A 17595-nucleotide genomic window follows, 5' to 3' on the forward strand; every position below is an offset into this window, starting at 1 on the left:
ATATTTCTACAGTTTTCCTGATTTCTTAACATTTTATGTGAGTAGAATAAGACAATATGTAGCCTTTTATGATTGGCTTCTTTTACTTAACATGTTTTCAAGGTTCACCAATATGGTAGCATGTATTAATATTTTATCCCCTTTTTTCTTTTATTGTCATCAAACTTTTATTTTAGCAACAGGAATATATGTTCATTTTAGGAAAATGGGAGTATGTCATTCCTTTTTATGGCTGAATAATATTTCATTGTATGGGTATGAAACATTTTGCTTAGGCATTTATCAGTCAATGGAATTTTATGTCATTTCTAACTATTTTTTTTTTTTAAGATTTATTTAATTGGGGCCAGTGCTGTGGTGTAGCAGGTAAAGCCACTTTCTGTGGTGCCAGCGTCCCATATGGGTGCCTGTTTGAATCCTGGCTGCTCCAATTCCAATCCAGCTCCCTGCTAGTGTGCCTGGGAAAGCAGCCTGCACCTGTCTGAGAGACTTGGAAGGAGCTTCTGGCTCCTGGCTTTGGCTTGGCCCAACTCTGGCGATTTGAAGAGTGAAAGAGCATGTGGACGGTCTCTCTCTGTCTCTCTCTCTCTGCCTTGAAAGGCAAAGTTGTGGAGGGGGAGAGATGGAGACAGCTTAACCTGTTACACCACAATGCCACCTCCGGTTTCTACCTTTTGATTATTATGATAATGCTGCTATGAACATTTGTGTGAAGTTTCTATGTACACATATATTTTCACTTTCCTTGGGGCCTTGTGGCATTTTAACTTGCCTTAATCCCATCCTAACCTTCCCAGCTCCATGGAAGCCTTAAAGATCAACAGCCCAGGGGCAGATGGTGGTGTAGTAGGTTAATCCTTTGCCTGAGGCGCCGGCATCCCATGTGGGCGCTGGTTCTAGTCTTGGCTGCTCCTCTTCCAATCCAGCTCCCTGCTAATGGCCTGGGAAAGCAGTGGAGGATGGCCCAAGTCCTTGGCCCCTGCACCCACATGGGAAACCTTGAAGAGGTTCCTGGCTTCAGATTGGCACAGTTCTGGCCCTTGCAGCAATTTGGGGAGTGAACCAGTGGATGGAAGACCATCCTCTCTGCCTCTGCCTCTGAGTGTCTGTAATTATACCTCTCAAATAAATAAAAGAAATGATGATTAAAAAAAGAAAAGAAAAGAAAACCAGCTGCCCGGCAGCCACTAGGAGGGACAGAACAGAGCTGAGCGAACAGTCATCATTTGACTTACCTTGTGATTCACTGGAAGACCACTCATAAGGCTATCCTTACTTGACCTGACTTGGAGCTGGCCTAGTGTGATCTAGGAATTTGGTGGAATTTGTAGAAACCATCAGCAGCAATTGCTGCCTAAGGCAGTTGGGGCAAAAAAAGGAAAATCTGGGTAGGATAATGAGATGCCCATAGTGGGCTCTGAAGAACTCTGAGAGTCTTAGGAATTTATGCCCATGCTTAGGGTCCCCTTTGGCTAAACCTGAGGCTTTGGGCAAGCAGGATGTGAAGACTAAGGTGAAGTTGTAAACTTCTTGGCTGTGTGTTGAAAGTCTATTCAAACACACACACACACAGATTCCCTCAGCGAAGGCTAGGAGATTTATAGGTTCCAGCTGTTTCCAGAGACAGGAATTCTGCCTGATTTTTACCTGAAAATCAAATTAACTGTGTGGAGACTTTGGTGGTCCTACACAACAAAGGATACAGAATTCACAGAACTAGTTCAGCAAAGTTACTGAACAATTACAGGGATAATCAATCCTTAGGAAGAAAGAATCTGATTTCCAAGGTTGCCCAACAATGTTGTATAAAATGTCCAATTTCAGCAACAAGCTTTAAAACATGTAAAGAAACAAGAAAAACACCTCTCATACATGGGGGAGAGGAGTCAAAAGAAGTTACCCCTGGGGGCCCATGCTGTGGCAAAGCAGGTAAAGCTGTCACCTGCAGTGCCAGCATCCCATATGGGCACTAGTTCGAGTCCCAGGTGCTCCACTTCTGATCCACTCTCTGCTACAGCCTGGGAAAGCAGTAGAAGATGGCCCAAGTCCTTGGGCCCCTGCACCTGCATGGGAGACCCGGAAGAAGCTCCTGGCTCCTGGCTTCAGATCAGCACAGCTGCAGCCATTGCAGCCAATTGGGAGTGAACCAGTGGATAGAAGACCTCTCTCTCTCTCTCTCTCTCTCTTTCTCTCTCTCTCTCTGCCTCTCCTTTCTCTGTGTAACTCTGACTTTCAAATAAATAAATAAATCTTTTTTTTTTTTTTAAAAAGAAGTTACCCCTGAGGAAGATCAGATGTTGGAACTAATAGACCAACACTTCAAATTCATTTTTAAAAACATGTTCAAAGAACTAGAGGAAACATGTTTAAACAATGAAAGGAAAATCTGAGAACAATGTTTTATCAAACAGAGCATATTTATAAAGAAACATAAATTATAGAAAAGGACTAAGTAGAAATTTTGAAGTTGAAAGTAAGATAACTCAAATGAAAATTTTCCTAGAAGAGATCAACAGCAGATTTAAGTGGGCAGAGACAATCAGGGAATTTGAAGAAGAATCAGCAAATTTGATCTTACATGGTTTTAGGACCAGAATGAAGAAAAAGAAATACAGCTTCAGAAACCCGTGGGAAATTATCAACTACACCAACATATGTTTAATAGGAGTCCCTAAAGGAGATGGAAAGAAGAGACCGAAGAAATAACAACTGAAAAACCACTCAAATTTGATGAAAAATATTAACCTACAAATCTAAGAGGCTCATTGAAATCCAAGTAAGATAAACCCAAAGTGGATCCACACCTAGATAGATCATAATCAAATTCTCAGAAAACAAGACCAAGATAGCATCTGAAAAGCTGTTAAGAGTGAAGTGACTCATTTTGTTCAAGGGATCATGGGTAAGATTAACAACTGAATTCTCATTATAAACCATGGAGTTCATGAGGCAGTGGGATGACATTTCAAAGTAGTGAAAAAAAGATTGCTAACTTTTGTCAAGAATTTTATATCAAGTAAAACCATCCTGTTATGAGATTCCCAGATAAACAAAAACTGAAACATTCTTCCACTAGTAGATAAGCCTTATAAAAAATACTAAAAGGAGTCTTCTGGTTGAAATGCGAGGATGCTAGGCAATAAATCAAGTCTGCCTGAAGAAACAAAGTATCCATAAAGGTAATTGCATAGGTCAAAATATAAGACAATATAAACTTATCTTTTTTGTTTACAACTCATTTTTTCTCTTATTTAAAAGACAACAGCAAGGCCGGCGCCGCGGCTCACTAGGCTAATCCTCCGCCTTGTGGCACCGGCACACCAGGTTCTAGTCCTGGTCGGGGCGCCGGATTCTGTCCCAGTTGCCTCTCTTCCAGGCCAGCTCTCTGCTGTGGCCAGGGAGTGCAGTGGAGGATGGCCCAAGTGCTTGGGCCCTGCACCCCATGGGAGACCAGGAGAAGTACCTGGCTCCTGCCATCAGATCAGCACGGTGCGCCGGCCGCGGCAGCCATTGGAGGGTGAACCAATGGCAAGGGAAGACCTTTCTCTCTGTCTCTGTCTCTCACTGTCCACTCTACCTGTCAAAAAAAACAAAACAAAACAAAACAAAAAAAAAACAAAAAACAAAAAACAAAAAAAACTGCATAAAGCAGTAATTACAGATATGTGTTTATGGATGTATAATGACTAATGATTAGTTTGTATAACAGTAACAGTGCAAAGAAGGCAAGAGGGAATGGAACTATGTAGGAACAAAGTTTTTTTGTGTACTATTTACTATGGAATGATTGTGTTTTTCCAAAACTCACATGCTGAAGCCCTAAATTCAGACATGACTGAATTTGGAGACAGGCATATAAGGAGGTGATAAAACTTACTTGAGGTGACAGGGGTGAATCTTTTCATCTGAGAGGAGCTAGGAAAGAAGAGATAGCAGAGGCCACTCTCCACCATGTGAAGACACAGTGTGAAGGAGTCATTTGCAAGCCAGGAAGAGAGCCCTCACAAACTGAAAAAGCTGGTACCTTGATCTTCCAGCTGCCAGAGCTGTAGGAATAAATGGCTCTGTTTAAATCACAAGTCTGTGGTGGTGTTATTGAAGCCTAGGTAGAATAGATGTTACTGTAATTAAGCCGGTGTTACTCCAAATTACATTGTTCTAAAGTAGGGTGTTAAAATGGAATCTCCAGGGCAAACATTGAGAAAGCAACTAAAAAATTCCTAGTATAAGAAAGACTAGGGAATGAAAATAACACACAGGATAAATATATTTAACACAAAAGAAAGTAGTAATGGAACAGAGGTACAAAAAAGACAAGACATATGGAAAACAAAGAGGTAGATGTAAATTATACCAAATCAATTTTTTTTCAGATTAAGTGACATGGTAATAGACTAAACAATCCAATGAAAGCCAGAAATCATCAGATTGAATTAAAAAATAAGATCCAACTATATGCTCTCTCTGATATACAAATTTAATTAAAAGGTACAGATAGGGTAAAAATTAAAAAGTGGAAAAAGATATATCATGCAAAGAGTAGCCAGAACAGATCTACAGGTAACTATACCAATATCAGAAAATATAGTTTTTAAAAAGTTACTAAGAGGGAAAGGTGAAAAATCTCAACCATATAAGAGAGCAATAATAAGAAAATCTCAACAATAATATTAGAAATAGTCAAAAACGTGCAAATGGTTTGAGCAGACATTTCTTTAAAGAATTTATGTAAGTTATTCGGGCTGGTGCCATGGCTCACTTGGTTAATCCTCTGCCTGCAGCGCCAGCATCCCATATGGGCACCGGGTTCTAGTCCTGGTTGCTCCTCTTCCAGTCCAGCTCTCTGCTGTGGTCCAGGAAGGCAGTGGAGGATGGCCCAGGTGCTTGGGCCCCTGCACCCGCATGGGAGACCAGGAGGAAGCACCTGGCCGTAACGGCCATTTGGGGAGTGAACCAATGGAAGGAAGACCTTTCTCTTTGTCTCTCTCTCTCACTGTCTATAACTCTACCTGTCAAATAAATTTTTAAAAAATTTAATAAAGGGCCGGCGCTGCGGCTCACTAGGCTAATCCTCCGCCTAGTGGCGCCGGCACACCGGGTTCTAGTCCCGGTCGGGGCGCCGGATTCTGTCCCGGTTGCCCCTCTTCCAGGCCAGCCCTCTGCTGTGGCCAGGGAGTGCAGTGGAGGATGGCCCAGGTGCTTGGGCCCTGCACCCCATGGGAGACCAGGAAAAGCACCTGGCTCCTGGCTCCTGCCATCAGATCAGCGCGGTGCGCCGGCCGCGGCGGCCATTGGAGGGTGAACCAACGGCAAAGGAAGACCTTTCTCTCTGTCTCTCTCTCTCACTGTCCACTCTGCCTGTCAAAAAAAAAAAAAAAAAATTTAATAAAGAATTTATATAAGTTATTCAAAACAATTGAAAGGGAAAGAATCCTCCCAAATTCTTTCTATGAAGCCAGCATCACCTTCATTCCCAAACTCGGAAAAGATCAACAGGGAAAGAGTACTACAGACCAATTTCCCTGATGAATGTAGATGTGAAACAACAAAATTTTGGCCAATCAAATCCAAGAACACATCAGAAAAATCATTCACCTGGGCCAAGTGGGATTTATCTCTGGTATGAAAGTATGGTTCAACATTCACTAATCAATCAATGTGATACATCACATTTAGAAACTGAAGAACAAAAAACATGATTATCTCAATAGATGCAGAGAAAGCATTTGATAAAGTACAACACCATTTCATAATAAAAACTTGAAGCAAATTGGGCATAGAAGGAACATTCCTCAACACAATCAAGGCAATTTATGACAGCCCATGGCCGTTGTTTTATTGAATGGAAAAAAACTGAAGCATCCCCACTGAAATCTGGAACCAGAAAAGGATGTCCACTCTCAATATTGCTATTCAATATAGTCCTGGAAGTTTTAGCCAAAGCCATTAGGCAAGTAAAAGGAATAAAAGGGATTCAAGTTGGGAAAGAGGAAGTCAAACTATCCCTACTTGTAGATGATATGATTCTATATATAGGGGATCCAAAAGACTCCACCAAAAGACTATTGGAACTCATAGAAGAGTTTGGTAAAGTAGCAGGATATTAAATTAATACATAAAATCAACAGCCTCTGTATACACAGATAATACCATGGCTGAGAAGGAACTTCTAAGATCAATCCCATTCTCAGTAGCTACAAAAAAAAAAAAAAATCAAATACCTTGGAATAAATTTAATCAAGGATGTCAAAGATCTCTAAGATGAGAATTACGAAACATTAAAGAAAGAAATAGCAGAAGATACAAAAAAATGGAAAAATCTTCCATGATCATGGATTGGAAGAATCAGTATCAAAATGTCCATTCTTCCAAAAGCAATTTATAGATTCAATGCAATACCAATCAAAATACCAAAGACGTTCTTCTCAGATCTAGAAAAAGATGATGCTGAAATTCATATGGAAGCACAGGAGACCTCGAATAGCTAAAGCAATCTTACATAACAAAAACAAAGCTGGAGGTATCACAATACCAGATTTCAAGACATACCACAAGGCAGTTATAATCAAAACAACCTGGTACTGGTACAAAAACAGATGGACAGATCAATGGAACAGAACAGAAACACCAGAAATCAATCCAAGCATCTACAACCATCTTGTATTCAACCAAAAGCCAAAACCCATACCTGGAGCAAGGACAGTTTCTTCAACAAATGGTGCTGAGAAAGCTGGATTTCCACATGTGGAAGTATGAAGCAGGACCCCTACCTTGCACCTTACATGAAAATCCATTCAAAATTAAATAAAGACCTAAATCTATGACCAGATACCATCAAATTATTAGAGAGCATTGGGGAAACCCCGCAAGACTGTGGCATAGGCAAAGAGTTCCTGGAAAAGACCCCAGAGGCACAAACAATAAAAGCCAAAATTAACAGATGGGGTTACATCAAATTGAGAAGCTTCTGTACTGAAAAGAAGGAAAGTGAAGAGGCAAACGACAGATTGGGAGAAATTATTTGCAAACTATGCAACTGATAAATGTTTAATAACCAGAATATATAAAGAGATTAAGAAATTCCCAAACAACCCAGTTAAGAAATGGGCAAAGGACTTAAACAGACATTTTTCAAAAGAGGAAATCCAAATAGCCATCAGACACATGAAAAAATGCTCAGGATCACTAGCTATCAGGGAAATGCAAATCAAAATTGTCGCTCCCCGTCTTCATGGAGGAGCAACACTGAACCCTGCGCTGTTCTTTCATCTGCTCGGCCCTCCCCGGGTTTGCTGCTGGTTCTTCCCGGGTTGGCTATTATCCCTTCCACCTCCGTGGAAGGGCAGTTCCCCCTGGCCGCATTCCCCACTTCCGCAGGGGAGCGGCACACCGCCGGCCGGCTCTTTCGGGGGCTGCACGGGTTCCCTTAGATGTTCCCCATAGATGTTCCTGGTGCATGCCGTCTCTCTCCTCCTTTATAGTCCTCCTCCGCCAATCCCAACTCGGCTGCCCACACGCCGAGTACGCTGCTCTCCTCCAACCAGGAGCAGGTCCTACAGTTCCTTGGTTGAACTGGAGGCAGCTGTGTAGAAGCCTCTTTCTTCTCTCCCAGCGCCATATTGTGGGAGAGCAGATGCATAGAATAAGTCTTAATTCCAGTAACAATATAGTCCGAGTTGCTCCCCACAGTGGGAGAGCAGATGCATAGAATAAGTCTTAATTCCAGTAACTTAGTCTAGTCCGAATTGCTCCCCACAAAAATCAGAATGAGGTTTCACCTCACCCCAGTTAAAATGGCTTTCATACAGAAATCAGCAAACAACAAATGCTGGTGAGGATGTGGGGAAAAAAGTGCCCTAATCCACTGTTGATGGAACTGTAAACAGGTAAAGCTACTATGGAAGACAGTTTGGAGATACCTTAGAAATCTGAATATTGTTCTATCATACGACCCAGCCTTCCCATGCCTGGGAATTTACCGAAAGGGGATGAAATCAATATATAAAAGAGTTATCTGCGAGCCGGCGCCACAGCTCACTAGGCTAATCCTCTGCCTTGCCGTGCCGGCACACCGGGTTCTAGTCCTGGTCGGGGTGCTGGATTCTGTCTAGCACTCTGACCTCAGACTCAGCCCTTGAGGCATTCTAGTCTGGCTGAAAAGGCCATGAGAGCATTTCAGGCATGGAAATTTAAGACACTGTGGCAAAAATAAATGTTCTACATGAAGGATCTCTGTGAGTCAGACCCCAGTAGAAAGAAGAGGCCAGACCAGCTCTCTGCTGTGGCCAGGGAGTGCAGTGGAGGATGGTCCAAGTGCTTGGGCCCTGCACCCCATGGGAGACCAGGATAAGTACCTGGCTCCTGCCATCAGATCAGTGCGGTGCGCCGGCCGCAGCGTGCCGGCTGCGGCGGTCATTGGAGGGTGAACCAACGGCAAAGGAAGACCTTTCTCTCTGTCTCCCTCTTTCACTGTCCACTCTGCCTGTCAAAAAAAAAAAAAAAAGTTATTTGCACTCCCATGTTCATTACAGCTCAATTCACAATATCTAAAACATGGAATCAACCTAAATGCTCATCAACTGAAGACTGGATAAAGAAATTATGAGATATGTACTCTGTAAGACATGGCAGTAAAGAAAATGAAATTTGTCATTTGCAACAAAATGGATGATCTGGAAAACATCATACTTAGTGAAATAAACCAGTTCCAAAGGGACAAAAACCGTATGTTCTCCATGATCTATGGTAACTAGCACAGCATCTAAAAGGAAACCTGTAAAAGAAATGAAATTGACACTTTGAGAAGCAACGACTTGAACAGCCCTTGTCTCGACTATTGAGGAACAGGTTTTTTTTTTTCTTCTTAATACCATTGGTTGAACTCTTAACATAGAATTAATCATATGTGTGTAAAGTCAATTGAAAATAGATCCTAGTCAAAAATGATGGTGTGAATAAGAGAGGGAGGAGGAAATTTATAACTGTAAAGCTGTATAGTTCTGCATACATTCCTATGGACTTAATTCTAAGAATACAGCTAAAAACTTGCCATGAGACTCCAAATCCCATTAAGCTGGGTGGTAAAAATGCTACCTTAAAAAAGTGATCATATTAAGTATTAAATTGCTCATATAGATAGGATTAAGTAAAAAAGGGATCATATAAATTAGATCAAGTGTCTGGTAATAACAATAGATAGAATTAAAAAGGAGAGAATGTTCCAACACAGGAAACAGTCCACACAGCAGACTCAGAATGACAATTACTCTAAATAGCACTCTGACCTCAGACTCAGCCCTTGAGGCATTCTAGTCTGGCTGAAAAGGCCATGAGAGCATTTCAGGCATGGAAATTTAAGACACTGTGGCAAAAATAAATGTTCTACATGAAGGATCTCTGTGAGTCAGACCCCAGTAGAAAGAAGAGGCCATCAAAGGATGTACTTTTCTCTGAAGGGAGGAAAGAACTTCCACTTTGCTTATGGCCTTGTCTAAATACTGACAGAGTTTGTGGACTCAAAAGGCTTCTATAGCCTTGGCAGCTCATGTCAAGAGTCTTAGAAGATCACTGACATCAAACATAAGAATGTTAATTGTTGAATTAACAGCAAGAGTCACTGTACTTACTCCCTGTGCCAAACCTCTGTCCTCAATGAGTTGTACTATGAGAATTAACTGTAAAACTTGTTCTCAAATGGTTTTTTATATTTTGTTTGTGTGTGTATATGTGAAAATTGTTGAAATCTTAGTATAGAGTTGGTCTTCTGTGTGTAAAGTTAATTTAAAATGAATCTTAATGGAGAATGGGACTGGGATAAAGAGAAGGAGGAGGTGGGTGGGAGTGCAGGTGGGAGGGTGGGTATTGTGGAAGGAATCACTATATTCCTAAAGTTGTACTTATGAAACTTGTACTCATTAAATAAAAGGTTTCTTTGGAAAAAAAGAATATGTAGAAATGACCAATAAACACATGAGAAGATGATAAACACTATTATTCATTAGAAAATTGCAAATATAGCCCACAATATACCACTTTACATCCTTAAAGTGGCAATAATAAAAAAGATAATAACAAGTATTTGTGAGGATGCAGAGAAATTGGAACCTTGGTGGCATCCTAAAATGGTGCAGCTCAGCCCCTTTGGAATAGTTTGGCAGTTCCTCAAAAAGTTAAGCATATAGTTAAAATATGACCCCACCCCAAATTCCACTCCAACATAAATAACCTATGAAAACTGAAAACATTTCCACACCAAAGCTTGTGCATAGATGTTCACAGTAGCATTATTTATAATTGAAAAAACAGTTCAACAGCCCAAATGTCTATCAACTACTGAATGGATAAACACTATGTGATGTTTTCTACAATGGAATAATACTCAACCATAAAAGGAGTGAGGTACCAGTGGATGAACCTTGAAAACATTATGCTAAGTGATAAAAGCCAACCATAAAAGGTGACATGTTATATGATTCCATTTACATGAGAAATTCAGAATAGGCAAATCCACAGAGATAGTGAGTATCTTGTTCATGACTGTCAGAGGCTGGTAGGACAAGGGAATAAAGGGTGACTGTTGATGAGGATAGAGTTTCTTTGGGGGCAGTGAAAATGTTTCGGAATTAGACACTATCAATAGATAGTTGTACAGATAGGGCTGTACAATTTTGTGAATACACTAAATGCCATTGAATTTTATGTTTTAAAAATGGATGAATAAAAAAAGTGATGACAAGAGAATGTGGAGTGTTAGTAACAAATGCAGCCACATATTGAGTCTAGTGTAAATAGAGTAGTGTTGAGTCTAGTATAAGAAGTGCAGGAGATGGAGCCATCAGCTATTAATAGTGAGTGAGCAGAATGTTGAGTCTAGCATAAGGAAAAGAAAGAAGAGTATTATGTTTGCTATTAAAGTCGAAGGAAGCAGAATGTACTGTCAAGTGTTAATAGTGAACTTGGTTTCAAGCACTTATATAGTGTATGCAGTAGATTTTTAGATCTAGTGTTATGATGTCAAGAATATATTGTTGAGGCTGGCGCCATGGCTCAGTAGGCTAATCCTCTGCCTTGCGGCGCCGGCACACCAGGTTCTGGTCCCGGTCGGGGCGCCAGATTCTGTCCCGGTTGCCCCTCTTCCAGGCCAGCTCTCTGCTGTGGCCAGGGAGTGCAGTGGAGGATGGCCCAAGTCCTTGGGCCCTGCACCCAATGGGAGACCAGGAGAAGCACCTGGCTCCTGCCTTCGGATCAGTGCGGTGCGCTGGCCGCAGCGTGCCAGCCGTGGCGGCCATTGGAGGGTGAACCAATGGCAAAGGAAGATCTTTCTCACTGTCTACTCTGCCTGGCAAAAAAAAAAAAAAAAAAAAAAAAAAAAAACAAACAAAAAAACAAAACAAAACAAAAAACAGAATGATGTGAGCATTAGTGGTGAAAAGAACAGAATGTTGTACTTCTACTTAGGGTGAATGGAGAAGCCTTTAGTGTTTGGAATTCATAGTAAATGAAAAGCAGAACATCGTGCCTAGTGTTTAAAGTGAGTTAAGCAGAATGTGAGATCTAGTGTTAACAGTGAAAAGAACAGAACGTTACATTTATTGTAAGGGTGATTGGAGGAGGAACAGTGTCTGGTGTTGGTAATGAATCAGGTAGAATCCTTGTCTGGTGTCAGATGTGCATGGACCAGAGTATTGTGTATCTGACATTAACAGTGAGTGGAGCAGAATGCTGTGTCTACTGTTAGCAGTGAAGGAGGCAAAATATGGCTCAAGGGTTGACAGTGAATGCAGTGTTTGACATTAGAAATGTAAGGACCAGACTGAAGTGTGTCCGCACAAGGGACACGAGGCTGCCATCATAAGAAGGGCCTTCTTGCAAGCAGGGCCCTTGGCTGGCGTCTGGGAACTTGCATTTTGGCAGTGTTCCCAGTTTTCCTCACTGAGAAGGGAGGCTCACTGTGCCTAGACGGCTGGTGCAAACAATTTGCCTTATGATCCACACCTGCTTTCCTCTTGGGAATCTGGGAGTTTGGTACCTACTAGGCAGAGGGTGCCTATGTGATCAGCTCCCAGTTAAAACTTTGGGTTCTGAGTCTGCCATGAGCCTCTCTGGGCAGGAATATCACACACGTTTCAGTGGTTTTTTTGCTGGGATAGGAGTGGGTTCTGTGACACTGCTCATGGGAGGAAGAGATTCTTCCCGTCTCTGCCTGTTATCACAGTTTCATATCCTGAGTATGTCACTGTAGTAAATCTTAGCTGTGAGAACAACTGTATGCTGAGTTGGTTTCATCCATCAAGTCTCTGAATGTGGTGGTGTTCTTGTAGATCCCTAACATGAACAGTGGAATGGACACAGCTAAGTGTTTTCAGAGCACTTAGCTCTGAAAGCGAATGGAGGTGAGTGTGAAGTTGAGTGTTACCATGAGACCTAATAGTAAACCTTGTTTTCAAGAATCACTTCCTTTTAGTGTATTCTAAGGAGGATATTATGTCTTGTAAGTTACAGTCGTGTCTAAGAGCTCACAAAAGATGTATCATCCTTGGGTTCTTCTTTAAAGACAATTAAGTTTAAAAAAGTAAGGAAGGGAAAAGAAGAATGGGGAGAAAAAGCAAAAACACTTTTGAGAAGCAATAACAAAGAACAGCCCTTGTTTGGAATGTTGAGGAGAACAGTTCTCTTAGTTTTTTTACTCCATTTTTTTCTTCTTTCTGTTTCCTTTTCTTTCTTGGACCAAATGAGTGGAGGGTGGATGGGGCGGGGATGGTGGGAAGAATTACTGTTTCTAATGTTGTATTTATGAGATACATACAAATAAATAATTTTTTTATGAAAAAGGGTAAATTAAGCACACTATGTGACCAATATCGATTGGGAGTGAATGGATACAGTGTGGTGCCTGGTAACTTGCATAAAGTGGAATGTTGTGGCTAGTGGAAGGCTGGCTGATCAGAACACTGGATCCTGCCCAGTGTAGTAGATAAATACATTGTTACTGATCCTTTATGCCCTCCCTTCTACCGGGTTTCAGGCAGGGTGGGGGAGAAGAGTGCTCTCATCTGCTCAGGGGTTTTGTGCTTGGGCCAGTGGGACTTACCTTAGGCAGGGAAGCTCGGGAGCCAGAGCTCTGGGTGGTCATGGTGAGCACAGTGGTGATGCCCAGGCCAACCCGGGCTGGCGCAGCATCCATGTTGATCCAGAAGGAAATCCATGAGAGGATGACGATGAGCAGGCTGGGGATGTACATCTGGATCAAGTAGTAGCCCATCTGCCGCTCCAAGTGGAACCGGGCTTCAATGCAGGTGAATTTACCTGGAAGAGATAACAGTGTGAAGACCATGGTGCTTGGCGGATAGGAGGAGAGGCTTTAGGGTCAGGGCAGTGTAGGCTGGCTTTCCGGTTCAGCTTCACACTAACTGCGTCCTTAGGCAAGCATCTGGCCGCTCTGTATCTCAGTTTCCTCATCTATGGTAGTAAACTGGGGCTAATACAGTTGACCCTGCAGATCATGAGTTCTGCATCATGGAATCAACCAACCATTGATTGAAATTATTAAAAAAAAATTGGAGGCCAGTGTCAGGATTACCTGACTGAGGTGCCTGTATCCACTTTTGCTGTGCCTGGTTTCAGTCCTCAGCTCTCTAGCTTCCTGCTAATGTGGACCTTGGGAGGCAGTAGGTGATGACTCACACAGTGGGGTCTCTGCCACCCATGTGGGAGACCTGGATTGAATCCATGGCTCCTAGCTTTTCCCTTGCAACCCTGGCTATTGCAGGCATTAGGGAAGTGAGCCAACGGGTGGGAGCTGTCTATGTGTCTATTTGTCTCTCTCCTTCTCAAATACATAAGTAAATAAATACATTTTAAAAAGGAAAAAAAAAAGCTGTCTGAACTGAATATGTGCAGACTTTTTCCTTGTTATTATTCCCTAAACAATACAGTATGACAGTTATTTGCATAGCACTTATGTTGTATTTAAATACTATAAGCAATGCACAGTTGACTTCAAACATACAGGAAGGTGTGTGTAGGTCATATGCAAATATTTTACTACTTTATATAAGGGACTTAAGCATCCTCAGATTTTGCTATCCATAGCCTGTATGGAACTGATACCCTGAATATACCTAGAAATGACTGTGATAGTAATAATAATACCTCATTAATAATGGTAACATTACTCATATGGTTATCATGAGGCTAGAATAAGGTGTTGCTTATGAAGAATTTAGCACAGTCCTTGCACATAATAAATGCTCAGGATATTTCTGTTACCATTGCTGTCATCATCATCATCACCATTAAAGTCTTTCATCTGCCCTTCATAGCTGAGGGCTAACTTGTCTTTCTATCCTGCCTCCATCTCTCTTCTTCCTGAATTTTGCCCCCTGTACTCCATCCCCTGCCTCTGAGTGTGGTCTGCACTTCCACACTTCTGAGTGTTTGAACTTGCCAATGCTTTGCCTGGAATATCCTCATTCCTGCCACAACCAGGCAAGGAAGTCCTCCTCCTCCATGGCATTTTCTGTGCAAGGTCTGTCTCGGGTATAATGCTTCTTTTTTTCCCTGCATTGTCTCTGTTCTCTTCGCATGATCATCTGAGCCTTTAAGGCATGACACAGTGAGTGAATGGGCAGGCATCTCTTTCTTTCTCACTGTCTTGTGCATTAGTCTGAGCAGCTTGGTTGTCCCCACCCCATATCTGGAGCCTTGGGACCAGAACAGAGCAGAGCCATAGTGGGGTTTCAGTTTCTGTTCACAGAAGTACAGTAGATAGTGAATTTTTTGGAGTTCCTTGGATTGTAAACTCTCTGTAGGCAGGGCCTTATCAGTCTTTTCTTCTTGTATCCACAGGGCCTGGCACAGAGCCTGGCTCTCACTTAAGTATAAATGATTAGAAGCAAGATGGGACAATGATTGGGAAAAATCTGTGTCCATTTAGGCTGTCTCCATCATCTTGGCTGTTATGAAAAATGTTGCAATGAATGTGAGAGTGCAGATCTCTCTTTGAGATATCAATTTCACTGTCTTTGTATACACCCAGAATTGCTAGATCATAAGGTAGTTTTAAATGGATGAATGGACAAAGAAAATATTATTTAACCTTATAAAAGAAGGAAACTCTGCCATTGGTGACAAACATGGGCAAACCTGGAGGATACTGTTATACTAAGTGGAATAAGCCAAACCCAGAAAGACAAATACTGCATAATCTCACTTCTTTGTAGAATCTAAGAGTTAAACTCATAAGAAAAATGAGAAAGAAAAGAGAATGGTGGTTGCCAGGGGCTTGTGTTGGGGGACATGGAGAAAATGGGGGGATGTTAGTCAAGGGGACAAAGCTGGATTATGCAAGATGTGTAAGTTCTGGAGACCTATGGCAAAGCACGGTGCCTGTGGTTAAAAGTGCTACGCCACTGCATTTTACCTGTGATTTCCTTAGAGGGTAGATCCTAAGTGTTCTCACACACACAATGGCAAGTGTGTGAAGTGATGGGTATGGTAATTGTTTGATTGTGGTGATTATTTTTGTTAGTTCTACTTTAACAAAGCTGAAAGATCAGCCAGTCTTTGTGTATCCAGTCTTCTAACAAAGGCTGTGCGAGGCATGGAAGATAGAGCTGAGCTTAGCATTGGTTCCTCTGCCCTTTTGTAGCTCACAAGACAGTTGGCCCTGTCTGTTTTCTAATCTTCAGTGCCCCCTCCCTGCGCTCTGCCTCTTGCTGTAGACTAATGTAAGCCTTCTCTGTTTGCTCTGCCAGTTCCTTTGTGACAGTGACTGGTGGGTATCATCCCACTATCAGCTTTCCCCCATCTGCCTTGGGAATAGGATCCATTCTGGTACTTCAAGTAAAGACTCTATTATTCACCAGCTCGTCGTCTCATTAGGAATAGCTTAAGCTTGTATCACTCATCCCAGGACTCAGGAAGAAAATGTCAGAGTCACTTTTTGGTTTCCAATCTATTCTCTTAACCACTAGGTAATAAATACAGAGCTGGACTCATCGTGGAAACCTCACAAGAGCTGTTGAACTAGTGACTGAACGAGTGAGTACAATGACTTCTGCTCCTGGATTGGGTGGGGGCTGAAAGGGTGGCTCCTTCAACCTACCTGTGTTGTAATGCTTGGTGCAGTATCTCAAGTCCTTCTCCTCCTTCAGGATAAACTGTGGTAGAGTTAGCCCATCCGCCACCTGCACTGCTCCCTGCTCCTGCCACTCAAAGATGAGGTCATTCATGGTATATCCAACTGCGATGGGATCAGAAGAAGGAGCAGGATTGTTAAGGTTAAGGACTGAGATAGTGATCAGACACTTGATGGGACTCATGAGACCATGTCACTTCCCTCCCCCTCCCCGCCCCGCCTTAGCCTCTCCTGTTGCTCCAGTCCTCAATGCCAAGGTGAAATGCAGTAGACATCTGCTGTTTTTGTCTGCACATCCTGCCTTCCAGTATCATCTTTTGCTTACAGCAGGTTTCCCTCTGGTAAACACACTATTGCATGAGATCACGTGTGAATCGCCACTGGTAGGTGGGCGAGGTGTGAAAGGATGACCTCAGCTAGGCCATTCAGACTCGCTGCCCTGGGACTTTGACTCCAGAGCCAAGTAGCAAAGGGTTCAAGAAAGCGGTCCATTAGCTGCTGCCACCTAAATGTCCTGGCTCCTGTACTTTGAAGTTAATCAGATTGGCACCTGTGTTTGCAATGAAAGCAGGCAGCTATTCCATCTGTTCCAGCCTTGGCTCTCTGTAGAGCCTACTCCAGTACCCTCCTCCTTCCCCCATCAGAAGGACACCTCCTACTTGAGGCTGCAGCATTTTTACTTCTGACAACAGACTTACGACTTATCGCCCTTTGTTAGAATTATTGCTGCAGTCAGTTGTCTATCCACTGCTGAGCGAGCCTCCCTGTGAGTTCAGGCTATTTCTCCTCCATTCCTGGTGATCACAGTCATAAGGACCATGGAACAATGCCTCTTTGGAGAATGCTGCTGGCTCCAACGCTTGAGCCTCAGCCAGGCAATGTAAGGGGAGCTATATTGCTAATGCATTTTCTAAAAGCAAAGCCTTGCATTTAGTATTTGGGGTGATTACAGTAATCTCCTGGATCGCTCTCAGCAATTCGGGAATCTCTGCCAGTCCTGTGGGTAAATGGGAGCTCGGTTCTCTCTAGAGGGTTCAAGCAAGGGACTCACAGCTTTCCAGTTGCATGATACAGGTCTGGACATCCATGGGGAAATTCTTCAGGTCCATCGGGCAGGCCAATGTCAGGGTGATTCTGGGAAGAGAAGGGAGTTACATGATTCTGGATCTACAAGTGAGAAAGGCTGTGCCTCCGTTGTGGTTACTCTCAGAAAAGCAGTTGTCCAGGATAGAGGAAAGGTGAAGTGTTTACTGAATGCACAGATGAAAGTTTCCAAGTCACTGATAGGGAAGTGGAAGCTCAGAGAGGTAAAGCAGAGCGTCTCAAGCCACACAGATCTAGTGGACTTCTGGGTTCCTTCACAGATTCCCTGGTCCCCAAAAACCTGTCTTTAGCAAGTTGCCTGGAGGCTGGCGCCTGCCCCCCTTCCCGACTCTTCTGCAGAGCCCTCAGGTGGG

The 17595-nt window shown here is 42.6% G+C and overlaps 1 protein-coding gene across 2 annotated transcripts in view; it reads right to left on the reverse strand.

The window, feature by feature from the left end:
* The window catches only part of GLRA1 (glycine receptor alpha 1), a 98799-nt gene that overhangs the window by 9730 nt on the left and 71474 nt on the right, over positions 1-17595 (reverse strand). For both annotated transcript variants that reach the window (XM_008255290.4, XM_051844397.2), the window contains exons 5-7: positions 17190-17272; positions 16106-16243; positions 13091-13305 (exon numbers count right to left, since the gene is read on the reverse strand). In XM_008255290.4, coding sequence (XP_008253512.1) covers positions 13091-13305; positions 16106-16243; positions 17190-17272 — 436 coding nt within the window. The remainder of the gene's footprint in view (positions 1-13090; positions 13306-16105; positions 16244-17189; positions 17273-17595) is intronic.

Source organism: Oryctolagus cuniculus, chromosome 6 (genome assembly GCF_964237555.1).
Source record: "Oryctolagus cuniculus chromosome 6, mOryCun1.1, whole genome shotgun sequence".
Classification (NCBI taxonomy): domain Eukaryota; kingdom Metazoa; phylum Chordata; class Mammalia; order Lagomorpha; family Leporidae; genus Oryctolagus; species Oryctolagus cuniculus.